This window comes from Podarcis cretensis, assembly GCF_951804945.1.
Source record: "Podarcis cretensis genome assembly, chromosome: 12".
Taxonomy (NCBI): domain Eukaryota; kingdom Metazoa; phylum Chordata; class Lepidosauria; order Squamata; family Lacertidae; genus Podarcis; species Podarcis cretensis.
This window is the reverse complement of record NC_137181.1, coordinates 25,036,243-25,056,622: the sequence shown is the minus strand read 5'-3', so window position 1 is coordinate 25,056,622 and position 20,380 is coordinate 25,036,243. Positions and strand designations below refer to the sequence as shown.

The 20,380-nt window shown below is 42.3% G+C and overlaps 3 protein-coding genes and 1 long non-coding RNA gene across 5 annotated transcripts in view; 3 read left to right on the top strand and 1 right to left on the bottom strand.

Annotated features, from left to right (window-relative positions):
* The window catches only part of LOC307200009 (macrophage mannose receptor 1-like), a 57,613-nt gene extending 52,421 nt beyond the window's left edge, over nt 1-5,192 (top strand). Inside the window, exons 28-30 of the mRNA XM_079948260.1 lie at nt 801-968; nt 2,789-2,830; nt 4,649-5,192. Coding sequence (XP_079804386.1) covers nt 801-968; nt 2,789-2,830; nt 4,649-4,899 — 461 coding nt within the window. The 3' untranslated portion in view covers nt 4,900-5,192. The remainder of the gene's footprint in view (nt 1-800; nt 969-2,788; nt 2,831-4,648) is intronic.
* Nucleotides 1-20,380, bottom strand: part of ST8SIA6 (ST8 alpha-N-acetyl-neuraminide alpha-2,8-sialyltransferase 6) — a 473,234-nt gene that overhangs the window by 198,803 nt on the left and 254,051 nt on the right. The window lies entirely within an intron of this gene.
* Nucleotides 6,615-7,791, top strand: LOC307200062. The gene is made up of 2 exons (XR_013832315.1): nt 6,615-6,825; nt 7,531-7,791. It is a non-coding gene; the product is annotated as an uncharacterized lncRNA (long non-coding RNA).
* LOC307199720 (macrophage mannose receptor 1-like) overlaps nt 10,512-20,380 on the top strand; it is a 43,343-nt gene continuing 33,474 nt past the window's right edge. Inside the window, exons 1-12 of the mRNA XM_079947698.1 lie at nt 10,512-10,671; nt 11,062-11,457; nt 11,882-12,055; nt 12,898-13,062; nt 13,401-13,514; nt 14,045-14,188; nt 15,329-15,511; nt 16,072-16,229; nt 17,771-17,884; nt 18,117-18,232; nt 19,777-19,925; nt 20,009-20,205. Of these exons, the coding sequence (XP_079803824.1) occupies nt 10,611-10,671; nt 11,062-11,457; nt 11,882-12,055; nt 12,898-13,062; nt 13,401-13,514; nt 14,045-14,188; nt 15,329-15,511; nt 16,072-16,229; nt 17,771-17,884; nt 18,117-18,232; nt 19,777-19,925; nt 20,009-20,205 (1,971 nt within the window). The 5' untranslated portion in view covers nt 10,512-10,610. The remainder of the gene's footprint in view (nt 10,672-11,061; nt 11,458-11,881; nt 12,056-12,897; nt 13,063-13,400; nt 13,515-14,044; nt 14,189-15,328; nt 15,512-16,071; nt 16,230-17,770; nt 17,885-18,116; nt 18,233-19,776; nt 19,926-20,008; nt 20,206-20,380) is intronic.

Genomic DNA, 20,380 nt, shown 5'->3' with positions numbered 1-20,380 from the left:
GTCACAGCCCAAAATGTAAGCTTTTCTTTAGAAAATCAGATTCTACAAATTGCATTGATTTAATGCTGAACCTGTTAAAAAATTCAAGTCTGAAGTATATCCTGCTTAGCTAACTGACAATTTAAACAGATAGAAAGTTATTAAGGAAGATGAACAAATAGACATTTGGGTTTACAATTTAAATAAGTCTTTTACTGACTATACCACCAATTATGCTAGGCTCTCTGAAGGCCTGTACCAGGTGGGAGAACCTCCAGGCTGTGGGCCTAATGAGCCTCCATATACCTCCCCATTTGGCCCATGAGGCCATTTTAGAAAGGGCGCACCCATCTGCCCTATACCTGATGCCATATATGTCACCAGATACGGAGCACAATTTCATTTTATATTTGCTTTTATATTTGCTTAGTTGTCTGCTGAGGAATTCTGTAGGAAGAGGCTCCAAAGTGATCGGGGGTGGGGGGAGCAGCTGAATTTGCCACAGTGATATAAAAATCTGCAAAATCTGGTGGCCAGCCCAAGCACTGCATCATGCATGATGTCCTCCAGGCACAGATATGTACAAGGCCAGGAAATCACCTGCTCCCGTGTTTTAGTCTCATAATTGAAAATCACACACCCATTTACTTTAGTGTATTGACATCATTAAGAATCAAGTTCTCAATGAGCATGCCCAGCAGTTCCGATATATTATACACAGTGAAAATTCCACATCCTTGTTCAGAAAACCCTGTTCAACATATATTAGAAGCAGACCTGCTAAAACTCTTTCTCTCATTTATTTTCTAACTTAACCGTAGGCAATTGGTTATGGCTCGACAACAGCGTAGTGGATTTTGTTAACTGGAACGAAGGAGAGCCTTCTCCTCAAACTAATGAAGACTGTGTGGAAATGTATTCTTCATCTGGGACTTGGAATAATTTTTACTGCAGTTCCTACAGGGCGTATATTTGCAAAAGACCTAAAAGTATGTAATACAGTTATTATACTTTACTTTGTTTAGTAGTTCCTGGGGAATATTCATTACATTGCAAAAAGCGATGCCAGTGAACCTTAGCCTTGGCCCAAATTCTTTTTGATCTTGAATGAAATCCAATCTTGCCCCCCACCCACAACCCAGTTGCCATCTCTTAAAAACCAAGTGGAGGTGGCAAGCACCCACAGGGAAAAGTGAGGGGAGTTCACTGCATGCCTGAAACTCTATAATGAAGCTGAAGTGTCCGGCTTCCTCAGAGACCTTGTACATCAAGAGGTTGCTTGGTTGGGGTTGAGATTTGCCTTTTGTTGTTGTTGTTGTTTAGTCATTTAGTCGTGTCCGACTCTTCGTGACCCCATGGACCAGAGCATGCCAGGCACTTCTGTCTTCCACTGCCTCCCGCAGTTTGGTCAAACTCATGCTGGTAGCTTCAAGAACACTGTCCAACCATCTTGTCCTCTGTCGTCCCCTTCTCCTTGTGCCCTCCATCTTTCCCAACATCAGGGTCTTTTCCAGGGAGTCTTCTCTTCTCATGAGGTGGCCAAAGTATTAGAGCCTCAGCTTCACGATCTGTCCTTCCAGTGAGCACTCAGGGCTGATTTCCTTCAGAATGGATAGGTTTGATCTTCTTGCAGTCCATGAGACTCTCAAGAGTCTCCTCCAGCACCATAATTCAAAAGCATCAATTCTTGCCTTTTACTGGAGGTCTTTTCCTGACCACAGTGCAATCTAAAGGAGTGCCATCTCCATTGCAGTAGGCCTTGGGGAAATTCCATTTCCCAAGGACTGCTGGGACCTTTCTCCTTGGGGAACAGAGGGTGGGCTTTCCTCCTTCCCTATCTTTGCAGAGGGGCTAGTGCTGCTGCCCCCACTGCCCCCATAGCTTGTTCAGCCTGTTTGTAGAGCCAATATGTAAGAGTTTTAAGGAAGGAGGAGGAAGCTCCAGACCACAGACCAATCTTGGTCTACCAGCATTCTCAGTTTGGCCCACAAGGCGTTTTCCCCAAACATGTCCACTCACCCCACGCCTATTGTCATATATTACATCAGTGGTGGGGTATGTACTGGTGTGGCATTAAAGGAACAACCAGGAGTCTGCAGCGAGCTTCCTGTCATTTCTTTGCTGGAACAAGTCATGACACCCATCATGATGTTGTACCTTGCTCCAGGAGAGGAAAATGGTTTCCACTGAAACTGCTGCTGAAATGGGAGAATGTTTCCTCCCATTTTAACTCTAGTTTCAGTGGAAAGCACTTACCCACTCCTGGAACAAGGTTCAAAGAATAGTGTGGAGCTGGTTAAAAGAGCCTTGTAGTGCTCTTTTAACCTCTGGCTTTCAACGTTTAAACAGCCCCACACTGTTCCCTTAACCCCAGAAAACCAAAGGCTCAAACAGTAGTGCCAGGAGATTAACAGGTGGGAAACTCTACCATCTCTCCGATTTGGCTCACCGGGTTCATGGAGATAAGGATCTGGCCCAATGGCCAGAAGAGGTTCCCCATCACTAGTTTAAAGGGAAGGGAAAGGAGGTTGTGGAAATGTTGGGGGCTTTCTGAGGTGAGAGAGAGTGGTGGGAGTTAACAGGCAATTTCTGAAGTTAAGAGTGATTCCAGAAATAAACTATACCAAACTTGGATGATATTTTTTAATGCTTTGAACCAATGCTTTAAATCCAGAGGGAGTCTCCCATACCCTTACAAAACATTGCCCAAGATCATTTCAAACCCTGCTGAATAATTCAGTTGAATCAGAATATGCAATAAAAAGGTGTTTGACACATGGTCATTTGGTTTTTCTCTTCCAATTTTTAGTTATTGAAATTGTGTCTACTGAGAAGGTTCCAGAAAATAAAGGTAAGGTTTTGAAATAAAATCAAAATAAAGAAAAAATAAAATGAGAAATTAAGGATATACCGTAGTGGAATTTATCTTCTGAGTATCTTATATAAAAAGCCAATATATTTCCTGCAGAATAGAACGTTTTCATTTCAGCCTCCCTTCATCCACTTCTACTTGTTGTCTAAAATTTAAATATCTTTCAGTTGATAATTAGATTGGCATTTGATATTGGTTGTTGTTGTTTGGGGGGGTTATTTGTCTCAAAAAAAATTTAAAATGAAATGCCAAAATGTATGGTGATCCTTTATACCAACTTATATTCTGGAGATAGAAAATGACCTAAGTAAATAATATTTGGTCCCCTACTGTTTCCTACACCGAATTGACTCCCTTATTGATCCCCTACTGCAGAGGTGGGGGAGCTGTGCTTTATAAATGTTGTTGAGCTAACTTACCAGAAGAATAAGAAAACAAGATAGCAAACTTTTTTTAAATAAAAGAATGGAAATGGTTGATCTACAAACAAATTATAATCAGATAAAGACATTGGCAGGATTACTGTAATAAATGGCAGTTTCAAAAATATATATAGTCAAAATAGATGAATAAAAGAATAAGTTAATTTAGAATATGCAGGGAATGATAAATTTTTCATCATCCCTGAGCATTAGCCATTCTGACAGGGGTTGATGGTAGTTCAACATTTTGAGGGCCACAGATTAGCCAGCCCTGCCCTAATGATTCCTATGCCTGAGTGACTCTTAGTCTCTTAGTGCTGCATAGTGGTTAAAGTGGACTTTCCCAACCTAGTGCTATCCAGAGGTTTTTGACTACAGCTCCCATCATCCCCAGCCAACATGGTCAAGGTCAGGGATGATAAGAGCTGAAGACCAAAACACTGAGCAAATGCCAGGCTGGGGGAGGTTGTGTTAGTGCCATACAAGAACTGAGGAGAACCAATGTTAAGATGCTTCCTCAGCCATGATGTGTTGCAGAGGAATGATATTTATGAGACCCACTCCCTTTTAGGAAATACATTATTGTCCAGACATTCCTTAAATATTCAAAAGCTTTACTTGCAGAACAGATGGTAAAGAATAATATATATGGATTCGCAAAACATATGCTTATCCAGGTTTCACTCACAGTTTTTTAAATCAGAAGCTTTATTTTTCTGTCTCCCTCTTCCAGCCTTGCACTCCATATAGGCCATGCAGCTGTGTGACTAAATCCATTTTCTTTCAGTCTTTCTCAGTGTTTAATTTCAGAGACCTCCTTAACTGTGGCACTGCTCTCTCTCTCTCTCTATTCCTTTAGAGAGACCTTTCTGTCTTCTTCATTCAGAAAAAGAACATTAATGCTGTTTCTCTCAGCATTGTTCAGAGAATCTTCTTTACACAGCCCTGTCTCACAGCAGTATTTATAACATCTCACTGACTCACAGCCAACTTCCTATGCTCCCTGTGTTCATCACAGAGAACTCAAGCACACAAAAGGAGTTTGTGACCAAAGTTAACCAACCACATGAGAGCTTACTAGAGAACATACTGGGGTTAGCTATTTAACCACTCAAAACTCAAAGGGCTTTCTGTAAACATCCACGGCAATATACTTTAAACATTCCCATTTCAGCAAATTTAAACTAACACGATGCTCATAGGTGACATTTGGTCTCAGTGTAACCTACATGACAGGGTTGTTGTAAAGGTTACATGGGGAGGGGAGGACCTTGAATGCCACACACAGCTCCTGGGAAGATGGCCGAGTTCAAAATACAATAGTAATAATAATTTCCAACATTCTGTTGTTGTAACTGCTGTGCTTTAATTACAGAACCGAGAAAGACAGACGACACTCCTGCGCCTTCCAATAGGAGAGTTACCGCTGCGATTGTCGTGACTCTCCTGGTTGTGATGGTAGCAGCCATTGCATGTTACTATTTCTACAAGAAAAGGAGCCGGCTCGTCCTCACAGATGACAGCTTCGAGAACTCTCTCTATTTCAATAGCAGCTCCACCCCTGAAACGAGCGACACTAAGGACCTGGTGATGAACATGGAGTGCAATGAGCACGCTGCCATTTAGTCCAGGATAATACAAACTGTCCTTCATTCGGGAAAACAACACCAACACCGCATATGGAAATCCACAAGCATTCTATCCAAACCTGGTCTTTCCTTTACAAAATAGTTGCCCAAATCCCACCTGATTCAGAACTTTTGTTTGCATGCTAGAAGCAGCAATAGTTTCGCTGGGTTTTTTTGGCAATTCAGCAGCTTTGTATTCAAAATAGGCAAAGCTAGTATTTTGCCCAATGGCCGCCCTGAGTTGACGACTGAGCTGATGGATAGAGCAAATAAATGCTGAATTAATAATAATGGAGAAATGGCTATGCTTATTTGTGTATCTGGATATTCACAAATGGGGGGAAGTCCTGACTGTTTAAAATGGTATAGCACTGCTTTACATGTATAGTGCAGATGGACCCTAAGTGCCTGTGTTCTCATGGCACAGGGATATTCTTTCAGTGCATGGAGGTTTGAAAAGTTTCAACTAGCTGGAGAAATTTATTTCATGGGTGCGTGGTTGATTTCGCAGCATTCAGGAGGTATGTTACCATTAGCAGTGTTCTTGGTGGTGCTGTGGGTTAAACCACAGAGCCTAGGACTTGCCAATCAGAAGATTGGTGGTTCGAATCCCCGCGATGGGGTGAGCTCCCATTGCTCGGTCCCTGCTCCTGCCCACCTAGCAGTTTGAAAGCATGTCAAAGTGCAGGTAGATAAATAGGTACCACTCTGGTGGGAAGGTAAACAGCATTTCCGTGCACTGCTCTGGTTCGCCAGAAGCGGCTTAGTCATGCTGGCCACATGACCTGGAAGCTGTATGCCGGCTCCCTCGGCCAATAAAACAAGATGAGCACCGCAACCCCAGAGTCGGCCACGACTGGACCTAATGGTCAGGGGTCCCTTTACCTTTACCTTTACCTTTACCTTTTCTCCTCTGTTCACAGGATACTTAGCAAGTATCTCTAGCCCAACACTCAGGTTCCAGTCCAGGTACTTAGCAATAAAAAGTTCTTGGCTCTGTACAGTACTGCATTTTCTTTGTTGTTTAGGTGCACAGCATCCTATTTTAGCTCTTTTTTTAGCTCTTTCCTCATTTTCACCACTGCCTCTTCTGGTCCAAGTGTTGAGTGAAATGAAGGCGAAGACTCAGGTGGAATCTACACACATGTTTAAAATGTTGTGAAAATGCTTTTTCTTTTAAATGGTTTTGAAAATTGCATTATAATAATAATATAATAATAATAATAATTTATTATTTGTACCCCGCCCATCTGGCTGGGTTTCCCCAGCCACTCTGGGCGGCTTCCAACAAAGATGAAAAATACACTAAAATGTCACATATTAAAAACTTCCCTGAACAGGGCTGCCTTCAGATGTCTTCTGAATGTCAGGTAGTTGTTTATCGCTTTGACATCTGATGGGAGGGCGCTCCACAGGGCGGGCGCCACTACTGAGAAGGCCCTCTGCCTGGTTCCCTGTAACTTGGCCTCTCGCAGTGAGGGAACCTCCAGAAGGCCCTCGGAGCTGGACCTCTGTGTCCGGGCAGAACGATGGGGGAGGAGACGCTCCTTCAGATATACTGGACCGAGGCTGTTTAGGGCTTTAAAGGTCATCACCAACACTTTGAATTGTGCTCGGAAACGCACTGGGAGCCAATGTAGGTCTTTCAAGACCGGTGTTATATGGTCTCAGCAGCCGCTCCCAGACACCAGTCTAGCTGCCGCATTCTGGATTGAATTTGCTATAGCTCACATTCGCCTTCTAGTATCACAATTGTATATTGCAGTTTACAACACATTCAAAATGTTATATAGCTGAGTCTCAACTCCTTTCTATGAATCTCAGGTCTTCCTGCCTTCAGCCACAAGAGGGAAACCAAACCCCATTTGATGATCTTCATATACCCAAAGAGAAATACAGTACAGTACTCCTCAGATAAGAACAAGTGTTCTATTTCATTACTGGCCTGAGGACTTACAGCTGACAGTGGTGTGTGTGTGTGTGTGTGTGTGTGTGTGTGTGTGGTTTGAGCAAGTGTTACAGGCATAGCCTCAGACTCAGCTGATAAAAGTTGTGTGCTACAGGTAGCAGGTTGATCTCGGCAGACTCAATTGCAAAGTGACAATCTAAAGGTGAAGCACTCACTTTGAAGGAGCAGGTATGCAATCTGGAGATGTTCCTGGATCCACGTTTGCCGCTGGAGATCCCAGGTAGCTTGGCACATATTGCCAGCCTTGGTTGGGATGGCTTGGCCACAGCACTTCAAGCATTAGATTACTGTGATGCACTATTTGTGGGTCTTCCCTTGAAAGCAGTCTGGAAGCTATCCTTAGTACAGAATGTTGCGGCACAGTTGCTAACAGGGGTAAGAGTCTGGCAGAATAGTACCCCTGCAAAGATCTGCTCTGGCTTCTGACTTGTTACTGGGCCTTATTCAGCATTTTACTACAGTGGTACCTCAGGTTAAGTACTTAATTTGTTCCAGAGGTCCGTACTTAACCTGAAACTGTTCTTAACCTGAAGCACTACTTTAGCTAATGGGGCCTCCTGCTGCCGCTGTGCCACCAGAGCACGATTTCTGTTCTCATCCTGAAGCAAAGTTCTTAACCTGAAGCACTATTTCTGGGTTAGCGGAGCCTGTAACCTGAAGCGTATGTAACCCGAGGTACCACTGTATTGGTATATAAAGCCCCTTAACAGCTTCAGACCAATTTTCTTTCCACATCTACAAGCAGTCCATCTTTTAATGTGGCAGCATATATGTCTTGGAACTCCCTGACTATTGGCATTAGGCAGGTATTCTTGATATATATTTTAGACACTTTCTAAAAACTTTATTTTAGCAAGCCTACAGAGACAGATAATTTAGTTATGCAATTGCGTACTGACTTTAATTTTTTTGCTGATTTTATCTTTGTCTTATTGTTTAATACTGCTGGGGAACATATTTACCCTGAGGGCCATGTTGGTCGTGCTCTCGAAGTCTTCCTGGCAGTGGTTGGTGGGGTCAAAGCCCAAAGTGGGTGGGGCCAAAGCATCCATACACAATTTACACACAGAGACCCCACTTATGTACACATGCAATGTATTGAGAGGGGCTTACTCCAACGTAAGTGTGTTTAGCATTGTAGTTTTATTATATATTTTTGAAACCCACTTGATGACAGTTCTAAAAAACTGCTAGTGGGTGGTTTATATAACATTTATGTCTTTTTCTGAATTATCTGGCAATAGTCTGACAAGACAGTTGACACTAGGGATTGGAGTAAATAAAAAGGTCCACTTGAATAATGGCTCCAAAATCTTCAGGAAGCTTCTTAACAGCAGATATTACTTTCATTCTCTCTCTCTCTCTCTCTCTCTCTCTCTCTCTCTCTCTCTCTCTGTGTGTGTGTGTGTGTGTTTCCGTTTGATTCACATTATTCAGATATTGTCAAGAGAGGAACTTTGGCATTAAAATGAGGACGACTGTTGCCCAACACAGGTGCTCCATATCCCCTCACTCCCCTCTGAACATGTTCTCCTGGATATTTGAATTCATTTAAAGTAGCTAGGTGTTCCCCTACTACCTCTTTTCCTATCTGGAATGGATCCAATAAACAGTCTCATCCAGGAATGTATGTCTCCAGTTGTTCCACCTGAAATTGCTTCCTTAGAAAGTGGGTATTTGCAAGTATGCAATAGTTGTGACAATCAATTTGGTCAAGCACTGGCTTTTCAAAATAGTGGCAGTCCTATTACCTCCTTTAAGATGACAAACACCATTCCCTCACATAGTGAAGCATTAACCGCTCCCTGTTGTAGATTATTTTTACATCAAAATACACCCACCCACACCCCTTATGGTACATCTGGAAATTACTAGCATGTTTCCCCCCTCATAGCATTTCAACATCTGTTGAGTTAGTTCTTCTGAATTAGCTGGTAGTCACCTGACCAAGACAATCACAGCAGCCACCAGAATGAAGACGTTACTTGAATAATTGTTCCAAAAATTTTACGGAACTTCTTAATATCAGTTTACTTTCACTTCACTTTTTTGTCTCATTTTGTTTTGCGTTTGTTTCTTATTTTCCAGCTAACACTCAGGGTGGAACAAGGCACTACTTCAAGTGCACACGAGAGAACAGCAGCCCCATTTCCCCCTCATTCTCCCTATAACACGTGGTTCTTTAAATCTCATAACCTGGCATTGTTTCTTGCCCCTGCCCCACATTGGTGGCTACTAGTGAGGACAAGAAAAAAACCAAAACACTCAGTGTAATGATGCCCAGAGGAAACAGAGCCTAATGAATTAGATGCTAAGGGGGGGCATCAGTGGAGAAGAAGGCTGTCAGTGTCTTCTAGTCATGATGACAATATTACCTACAGTATCAGATGCAGTTGCTGAGGACCACAAGTGGAAGAATACTGTTGCACTTGTGGACTTCCTGCTTGTGGACTTCCATGGGCATGAGATTGGCCCCTCCGACAGCAGAATTTTGGACTAGACAGACCTTTGGTTGCCTTCTTATGGGAAAGGCAACTTGATACACAGCTGCTCTCCCTCCCTCGCTCCAAGTCTGGTTTTTTGTGTTGTTGCTTTTTTGGTAATGTGAAGAAGATATTGGGAGCACCTCAAATGGCAGATATTGGGGGCGATGGCATCAGTCCTCTGCCTAATCATCCTAAGGCCATGACCAATCCCAGTGCTTGGAAGTCGGTTAGCTGGTCAAACTAACCTGCTGTGTCGTGTGCAGTGCAGGATGCCACCCGATTGCCAGTGTTGAAGTAAGGTTCAACTGCCAGACCAATCAGCTTCTTTATATGGATTGGAGAAGGGCAGAGGTACAGCTTGGTAATTTTAGACCCTGCAGTCAATGGTCTTGCAGGCTGCTCCTTTTAGACGGCAATATCAGGCTCAACATATTTGCCCCACCCACCCACAAAAAATGTCCTACCTAAAAATGTGGCAGTCCCACCTAACAAGGAAGCCTGGCTATGGAGCGGCCATGAGTCAGTCACTGTACTTCCATGTAACCCACCTCACAGGGTTCTTAGGATGAAATTGTATATAACAGTGGCCAAATCAGATTTGCCTGCCATAAGTGACTTCCTCTCACCCACCCATCCTATGGTTTCACATGCATGTCTGTCCTTGCAAAAAAACCCCAGGTTTTGATTTGTTTTGACTTGGAGGTAGGCTGTAGTGGAGGAATGATGGAGAGAAAGAGAGTGTTGTGACCTCACCTTCCCATGCCAGCTTTTCATTCTAAGTTCCTGAATTATGGAGCATCTTTGCTTTTTAACAGGGCATTGGAGGCACTCTTACATTCTCCAGTGTTACACGAGTTACAGTTGGTTCCTAAGACGTTTCATTTGTTGTTTGATTAGTTTAGTATTGAGCTAAGCATGCAATCCTAAAACAGCTGGTGGGAAATCTGAAGACATTTTAAACTGTTCATCCCACAATCTGCTGGGCTTGCACTAGGCTAAGTGAAGGGAAATGGCCTCAATAACCCATGTTTTTTTCTGTCTTTTCCATGGAAGCTGATTAACAGATCAGCAAGATCATGGTGTGTGTGTGTGTGTGTGTTTGTGTTTGCCATGTCACGGTGCATTTCCTAATGTCAAAAACAGAAGTGAAATTTTCATTTTGCCTGACTCATTTATCAAGGAATTCCTAAAAGGCAGCAAACTCTGATTTGTCTTATTTCCATGGGAGCAGTGTGGTAGGTTTGGTTGTGGCCAATGTCTTCCTTTTTGCTCCTAAATCTCCTGCTCCTTATCCAGCCGGCTTTTCAGGTATCAGGTAAGCTCTTTTTCACTTCCATCACCATTGTGAACTTAGCACTAGGTGCATTTTTCACTGTTTACCGGTACTTTTAAAGCATCTTATGGAAGCTAAAGTTGCACTGTTAAAGCTAAATCAATGAAATTTCAGCTACAACGATGATTGTTTAAAAGAACAAAATGCATTTTAAACATGACAACAATACTATGGACCACTGATAAATACGGCACAGCGTTGGATAGTTTAAAATAAACTACAGAATTAGCATGAGAGGCATTTCTCTGTTCTCCATCAATCTTATTGCCTCTTATTCTGAATCCTTGTATTATCATTTTACCAGCAGTTGTCATATTGGAAGGTATGTGAAACATTCTCTCCGTGTTCCTGTTATTTTTCTTAATTTTACAGACAGTGACAGCTTTCTGATACATAATGAAAACCTCAAGCTTTGTATACAACCTCAGAAATTTCGTTCCATCATCCTGGTCAACTGTGATGAGGATAATGAGGGGCAACATTTCAAGTGGGTTTCCGACGACCAGATTTTGAACATGGCAGTGAAGTTATGCCTGGCAGTGCCTTCCAAGTCAAACCTGGTTGCACTCACCCTCTCCCCCTGCAATGAGACGAGTGAACTTCAGAAATGGGAATGCAGAAATGACAGCCTCCTTGCTCTCAAACAGGAAGACTTATTTTTAAATCCTGAAAGTGGCCCCCAAAGCCGTGTTATGCTGTCTAAAACAACCACCAGTACCTGGAAGATCTATGGAACGAAAGACAGTTTGTGTTCCAAGGGCTATGAAGGTAAGATTAAGAGAATCTGTTCTAGATGATCAGCTTGTCTATGCAGTTCAAGCATGTTGCATCTGGGGTGAAAATAGACATGATGCTACTTGCATAACTTCAAATCATGTTGATAACCCAAACTGGATAGCATTTGGATTTCAGCCACAAGTTTTCCCCACCCTACCTGGAGATATCATGTATTGGTTCACTTCAGTTAAAGTGGAAGGTGCACCCATGTGTTTATCCAAGCATGCAAAGGAAGGGATGCTGAAAACTCCATGGATGGTGGAAACTGACAGACACAAAAAGTGCCTGTGTGTATCTGAGCATTCGTGGAGCTCTTGTATTGAGGACTTTGTCTTAATCCTTTCCGCTTTGCCTAATTCTGTTCTCACCAGTATCTATCCAGTTTTCTCACCGGTATCTGTCCAATTTCTTTCAGCTCTGTATACCTTAAGAGGCAATGGTTTTGGAGCCCCCTGTGTGTTTCCATTCAAGTATCGGAATAAATGGCATGCTCAATGCATAAGAGAGGATGATGAACATGGACAACTTTGGTGTGGAACAACTGCAGATGTGGATAGAGACTCTTTACGAGGATACTGTCCAGTGAAAGGTAAACACTTAACAAGGTTTTATTTCAGGCCTTACTTTCCCACCATGTGATTGCTGCTTAGAGGAATGTTTCTGCAACAACAGCAGAAATGGGTGGGGGCACTTCCCCCCTGTGAGTCAAAGCAAAATGAATCATCCGTAAAGTCAGGGCTCCCCAACAGAATCAGGCCCGCAGTTGTTCGTTGGGGAGGATGTAGTTCCATTCAGATCAAAATTGAGTTCTGGAGCTGTGGTGGAGAGTCACTGAATACAGGAAGCAGACAGATTATATCCCAAACATTAGGTGTTTGGTAGGGAGCAACTGAGAGGGGGAAAGATTTTGATATTTTACCAAACATGCAATGGCAGTTTCCTTCCTTGAAGCAAGGAAATCAAAGCAGAGGGGAAATGTCTCAGAAGATTTGTGTTCCTTGTAACTACATCTGTGCATTTTGAAATTGCTTATGTGCGGTTTTCAGGATGTGCTTACACACTGACATTTAAGCCTGTGAGGCAGGGCTCGCCGTTCATCCACTCACTGACTCTATAGGGAGAAAACCAATTCACAAAAACTAGCCTAGGATCTAAAACGCTGATTGCATGTGGGGTTCTAGGTTATTTATATATGTATGTATATGTGTTGGTTTCTTCCTTGGATGCAACACAAAATGCAGGAACACTTGTAGGATTAAGGGACAATGCCAGTGGTTCTCCCCATGATCACATAAGCACCCCTCCTTCTGCATACTGTTTTGGGTATTCTTCTGAAAAGTGGCATCGAGATTAATAAATATTCAAATATGAATCACTGGAAGATTTAGCTTCATCACTGATAATTTGATGATTTGACACTCACGTTTGCAGATGACCGTGATGAATTATTCTGGACCAGAAACCAATGGACAGGGGATCTCTACCAGATCAATTACCTCTCAGTTCTAACATGGTACCAAGCAAGAAAAAGTTGTCAGCAACAGAATGCAGAATTACTGACTATCACAGATCTACAGGAACAAGCGTACCTGACAGGTAGGACATAACAAGGCATGCCTGAAGAAGTGATTGGTATCATTTGATTTCTGCTAGTTAAGAAATGCTGTCTAAACTGTATGCAGACATTACATGGCATAATACTGAAGTATCCTCCCACACAGTACAAGGCGATTTAATTTAGATCCAGCATGCTGGCTGAAAGCATTCATCTGATTAATTTCTTCTTGGCACAAGAAGGAAAGCTGGGAAACCCTAGTAATGTTGGAATGAGTTTTTTGTTTCAACCCACCCCATCCCTACATCGTAAATATACCCGCCCCGCCCCCCCCCGGCAACAAAATGCAATTCAACCAATTTTTCTTTTCCATAAATAGGATTAATAAATGATATATCTACTTACTACTGGATTGGTCTGAACGCTTTGGATCTTGACAATGGATGGCAGTGGATTGGCAACCACCCTTTCAGATATTTAAACTGGGCTCCAGGTGAGTGAGCATCTACAATGAGATCAATACTGAAAGCCACCCCCATTTAACAGTCAGTCACCAATGTAAAGCACTTCCAAGGATTTGTTGGTGGTTTATAACCCAATGGATAGTGCTTAAAGTAATTCCTTTTAAATAGTCCAGCTGGCATTTGAAAATATGTAACTCTTTGTGGTCTAGAATGCAATTCCTGCTGGGATGAGGCAGAACCCATCTCTCACATTGTTAACAAAGGCTTTTCAAACTGTTGTACATGTACATTTATTTATTTCATAACATTTATATAATGCTTGATTGTAGAGAACAATAAAAAGTGGTTTACAAAACCTACGAGTGACTATAGTTAAGTGGCTAACTTACTGTTGTGCTATGCTGGTGACTTTAAAATATATTGTTTTGACTATGTGTGCAACAAGGTTTTTATTAAAGGCGGATGATGATATCTTCTAAAGGTGGAGTCTTCAAATAAATCATAAATAAAATTAGCACAGGGCATAAACAATGATCGTTTATATCCCTCTTGCTTAAAGGCAGCCCATCCCCAGAAACAGAAAAAATCTGTGGATCAATGCAGTCTACAAATGGCAAATGGCAGAATGATAAGTGCCACCAGAAACTTGGATACATTTGCAAAAAAGGAAACTCTTCATTGGATGTTTCTCTTATTCCCACAGGTAGGAGATTAAACCGAAAATGCTATTCATTTACCAAACCAAATTTCAAAAACTTATTTCTAGTAATGGAGGTTTTTGCTATTTGTAACATTGGGACAATCCTTTGTTTTGGATGGAGGGGAGGTTGTAGTCTCCGCCTGCCCCTCCAAATGCTGGGGTATCCCATTAAAGGAATCCTGGGGGAGTGGCCATATCCGCAGGACCAGGCAGGACCAGGGCCAAAGCCACTCCCCCAGACAGTGGTCCCTGAGAGGGTCACCCTATTTGATGTAAGTCTTAGGAACCCCTGTCTGGATTGACCTACGCATCACTTCCAGGCAGGCCGGAAGTATTTTGATTGCCCCATGCCCAAGCCAAACCTCCTTCATCTGTATTCAATAAACTTGTGGCCTGATTTGACCAAAAACCCAGTCTTATTGGTCTCTTATTATACAGGTTGGGGTATGGGAAGTCCAATGCCCTGTCCTGCGATGCTATTCATTTACCAAACTAAATTTCAAAAACTTATTTCTAGTAATGGAGGTTTTTGCTATTTGTAGCAGTGTATGCAATGCCAAACGTTTCACTGGATTGAGATGCCAGAGGGTATTTTATCAGTAGCCAAAAATAAGTTATCTATCAGGAAAGATCTCAAGCATGGTCTAAAGGCATATGTTGCAGAAACCTTGCTAAAGCTATATTTTTATGTAAACTACTGTGATATTGGTGAAAGGAGATATGTTCTCAAGTTGATGTGAGGGTAAACAAGATGATAGATCCTATGACATGTTTCCTGATGCTTCTAATGGCTCATTATCTTCCGCAAGTGGAATGATGCTTTCAGGTTCAATTTCACCATTTAATTCAGTAGAGGAGGGGATCTTCAAACTGGTTGCCTCTCCCACTTGCTGCACTATGCAAAACTATGCAAATTCAGTGTGAGTGACCCCAAGGACTGTTGATTACCACATTGGCAATAATATATACACAGGATGAAACAGATCACCCTGTCGTGTTAATACAGATGTCTTGATTTGCCTCTGCTGAATTCTGTATGTTTTAATTAAGGATGTGAGTCAATAACATTGTAACAGCAGATAATTCCTATTTTTTAAAATCCATTAAATCATGCTGCCTTAAATATTATTATTCTCTTTTTAGATGGCTTAAAGCCTATTAAATGTCCAGATGGCTGGGCTGCATATGCTGGCCATTGTTACCGCCTTAACAGACACCCCAAGACATGGAAAGGGGCATTGCTGTCCTGTCGAAGGGAACGTGGAGATTTATTAAGTATACACAACACTATGGAACACAGCTTTGTCATTTCACAGCTAGGCTACCGTACGTACATTCAGCAAGTTCTGCATTCCTGTTATTTGATGTTTGTGTGAGTATGAGAGTGGGAGCAAGATCTTTACATTTTTTGCTACCACATGTGAGTATGGAATGTTATTGAGACCTTGCCCCGATGAAGAACACAATGGAGGGATATTCTTTTGGAAGCACAACAAGGCACAAGCCAGTTAAATGTGAGACATGGCACTGGCTTCTACAGCCTTCCCCAATTAGGTTCTCTCTATATGTTTTGAACCAAAACTCCCATCAACCCCAGCCAGTGTAACCAATGATCAGGAATGATGATTGGAGTTTGAAGTCCAAAATATACCAGAAGGTACCAGGTTGGAGGAAAGCTGGGCATTAGATGCTGTCTAGTTGTAGTGCTGCATTTCAGGACTGATGGTTCCCAATGTAGTTTGCTAACATGCGTAATTGGAAAGGAGTGGTGAATACTTTCTTCTGCTGCACTTATACACCACAAAGCTGTGTGCAGTAGGATCCTGTTCAACACCTTCGAAAATAAAATCTGGAAGCAAACAAATAAGATACATTTGTGTTTTTAGAGCCAACGGATCTTCTATGGATTGGACTAAATGACCAGAAGATTCCGATGTATTACGAATGGAGCGATGGCTCTACAGTGAGATTCACCAAGTGGCAAAAAGGAAAACCCACACAAATTAATGGTGTGCAAAGCGACTGTATCATCATGAATGGAGAGGTAAAAAATATGGAACCTCTAATATTGTCAGGAGCTGGAGTCAGGCGTATGTCAGCAATGAAACAATAAAGCACCCGATGTCAGTGAAGTTCACTTTGATTCAAAGAAGCAAAACCACTCAGTCCTAGTGGTCACAGCAACCCTTCCCAATAGGTCTTGCCTCAATGAACCAGTAGCGAGGACTGAAGTTCCTTGCATTCCCATTGCTTTCTAAGGCTCCCCTCCTGGTTCCTTCCCTGGCAACCTAAGACTCCATTGTCATGTCTCTCGTTGCTCCTCCCTCTTCATTTCTCTCTGTGTTCTAGGAGACCAGAGCTGGTGACAGAAGGAGGAGGGAGGCTCCCTGGATTCTTCAGCAGGCTACCTCATCTCTGTCTCCTGCCCCCTCTCTTCTCCTGCCTCTGAGTCTAGACTGCCCTCTGTCCTAGCCTCCTCCTGTTCACTAAAGCCTGTTGCCTCTTCAGCTTCTGACATCTCTTCCTCCTGTTCTGCTCCCTCTTCTTCCTCTGACCACGCATTGTTGCCCCACAACCAATTTCCTGGCTCTGAGCCTTCTTCCCTTGGAGCTTCCCCAGCTGGTGCCTCCCACCACTCCTCAGCATCCAGCCTATCCATGATGGATATTTCCATTGGATTCATTTTTGTGTGAAAGACTGGACTAATAAAATACTGAGGATCTATCTTGCACTCCCACTGGTGTGCCCACACAGCCCCAACTTGCAACTATCCTGTGCTACCTTTGCATTGTCCAGGTAAGCGGTAGCACTGGGGTCAGGAGAGTGGCTCTGCAACACTGCCCCAACATGCCAACCACTTTTCTGGAGAGAGTATGTTAGAATTCTGTGAGAACAGAAAAATAGCATGTAGCATGGTGCTAGAGGCACAATTTGTCTTGATAATCTCACGTTTTTAAAAAGTGATTTCATAGCTTTGGTACCAGTGCTTGGGTGCAAATTGTCTGTTAAAATTTCGGAAGCCAAAAAAGTTGAAAAGCATCCTATTTTGGGTGGCAATGCTTCAATCCCCTGCATTTCTGATGTTCTTAACCATAACCAGAAAAAACCCCAAATGAATTATGCAATTAGTTAAAAAATAAATTGCAGAATACATTTTGCAAAGTTAAAAACAGCGTACAAAGAGAGTGGGATTCAACTGCTCTTATAGCAGAATTTGGATTGCCTAGGTAAATATTTTTTAATAGAACAAATGAATGCAGTCCTGAATTTTTGTGTTTTAAATTTTTTCATAAGTGTGAATTAGACCACATTAGCCTTAAGTTTTCAAGATAGAAATGTATTTTCAAATGCTACAAACTCCTGTTTGCCTGTCATTAACAACTTCTCATTATTTTTTCTTGGTAATTGTACTTCGTTGGTTTAGACTATAGATTTCATGTAAGTGTGAATTGCAGTTTTCTAGCATGCACAACAATAAAGAGTTTTGCATTGACCAAAAAGGCATCAAATGTAAAAAATGAAAATGTTTAAGGCAGTGGGTCCTTCTTGATTGTGATTTATATTTCTTCACTTTTCTGTCTCCAGAGGGGCTACTGGGCAGATAATTATTGCGAAGAGGAACTTGGTTACATCTGCAAAAGAGAACCATTGGCATTTCTTTCTGAAGAAGCTGAAACTGCCAATCCAGATTGCCAGAAAGTAAGTCTAAAGTAAACTGTGTAAGGTAGAAAAAAAGAAAAAAGGTAAAGGACCCCTGGAAGGTTAAGTCCAGTCAAAGGCGACTATGAGGTGTGGCGCTCATCTTGCTTTCAGGCCGAGAGAACCGGTGTTTGTCCACAGACAGCTTTCCAGGTCTTTCCAAGTAAATTAGGTGCCCTGGACTTAATATGGCAATAACGTGTGTCTATTGACTTTTTTAATATTTTGACAGGGCTGGAAAAGGCATGGATCCTATTGTTACTTAATTGGACAAACATCTGCAACATTTTCAGAAGCACAGGCATTCTGTGAAACAAACAAGGGATCTCTGACTTCTGTGGAGAACAGGTATTATTCTCTCCCCCCACCCTGCCTGACATTGGTTGACATGCAAAGTAACATTTATGTCATGGGAATCAAGAAGTGAGGTAAGTTGAGGCTTCAGCATGCTCAGTTTGAAACCTGCAGGTGCTGCCTTGTGATTGGCCAAAGATCCGCAGGATACAGAAACCTCTTTTGGAGCAGAGACCCTTTTTGGACCTGGCTAGGGTCACCAGGTGGGCCTGGGGCTATTTCCCTAGGAACAGCCCCTCTCCATCGACTTCTATTGTGATTTGTGATTAAATCACCCAGACCCTCCAAATGTCACTATTTTCCAGGGACGTCCCTGATTTAGAGAAGCTGTCCCGGTTTCTGATTTAATCGGGGAATGTCCCACTTTCCCTTAGGATGTCCCTATTTCCAATGGAGAAATGTTGGAGGGTATGGAGTTATCTGACCCTCTAAGTCATCTGAAGGCAATCCTGTATAGGGAAGTTTTTTTTAATGTTTAATGTTTTCATATGTTTTTATATATGTTGGAAGCCGCCCAGAGTGGTTGAGGCAACCCAGTTAGATGTGTGGGGCATAAATAGTAAAATTATCATTATGGAATGAGACGTTCCTATTTCCATTGGAGAAATGTTGGATGGTGTGGATCACCCTCTTTGCTGGCATCGGTCCCACCAGCTTCGCAGGTCACGTGACTGAGTGGAACAGTCCTAAGATCCAGTTTGAATCCTCCTCCCTCCTGCACTGCCCATCCCATGTCCCTGTTTCAGGGCTTATGATGGTTTAAGGCCCTCTAGGCTAGGAGGAACCAGGAGGGTCCTGGGAGATGTGCTGGCATAGCCTGGCTGAGCTCCACTTGTAACCCAGGAAAGCTCAGCCCAACAAATTATGTTTCAGGATTCTAAACTGCCATTTTGAATTATCCGTTCTGTGTTTCTTGTGAATTTCCTATTTGAGCTGCCATCTGTGGCTTGACTTCCTACCCAGAGAGCCTTTAATTCCTTGTTATAGATTTACTGGTGGACCTGGACAATTAAGACTTTCAGCCTCCATGTGTTTCCACCTTAAATAGTATGTGCTTTCTAGAATATCTTCTTAAAATCTTAATATTATGCAGTACAAATATGAGTTCCATACAGTGTTTTATTTCTAAAAAAAAAATCTTTAGGGGTACTCTCATTTTCCTACTCAGTTTGAAATATTGCCCCTCAATGAGGCCAAACTTAGATTCATAAAACGTTTAGCGGTATGTGTACCCTTGTGTACCCCCAGAAAAAAAGGACTGGTTCCATATATTACCTGAGTGTAGCTGAGGTTCACCCACTTTCAGCTACATGCTCAGGCTGCAAAGTGTAAATGTATTGATCTGTGATGGTGGAGCTATAAGCGTAGCCACTCCCCCTTGGTCACTGTGATCCACCCCTTGCCCTTTGAATTGATGAGAGCTGGCCCATTAATGGTAAGCCATTAATTTAATTTTAAAATCTGGAAATTAGAAATCACAAACACACAGAAACACAAATGTATTTTTTAATACAATTGTTATGTATTCTTCTCCACAGATATGAGCAGGCCTACCTGACTAGTCTAGTTGGCTTTCGTTCTGAAAAGTATTTCTGGATCGGCCTTTCAGATGTAAAGCAACCAGGCACATTCCACTGGACCAATGGAGACAGTGTTCTGCTCACCCACTGGAATGCAGAAATGCCTGGTAAGTGTTGCCTGAAGCCTAACTGAGATGGTATTTCACAAAGGGTTTCAACTAAAGTGGCTCTTGTCTTGTGTCTCCAAAAGGGCAGCTTCCGGGCTGTGTTGCCATGAGAACTGGGACTGCAACTGGATTGTGGGATGTTGTGAACTGTGAGGAGAAGGCACCTTTCATTTGCAAACAACAGGCAGAAATTGTGACAACTCCTGCCCCAACAACAATTCCCCCTCCCCCATGCCCAGAAGGATGGCATCCAAGCAATTCTAGAAGCGTGTGCTTTAAAGTAGGTATAGAACCTCTTGAGTCAAAGTTCTTGTATTTTTCAGTAAATAGTGGCTTTTGTCTGTCAGTGAACTTCTAAAGGTTTTTGGGAGTGCTACTTTTTGTTTCAGTTTAACTGCTCAGCACACATTATTGTTATTCTTTTTATTGTGCAGTTTGGTTAAGTTTATTTGAAG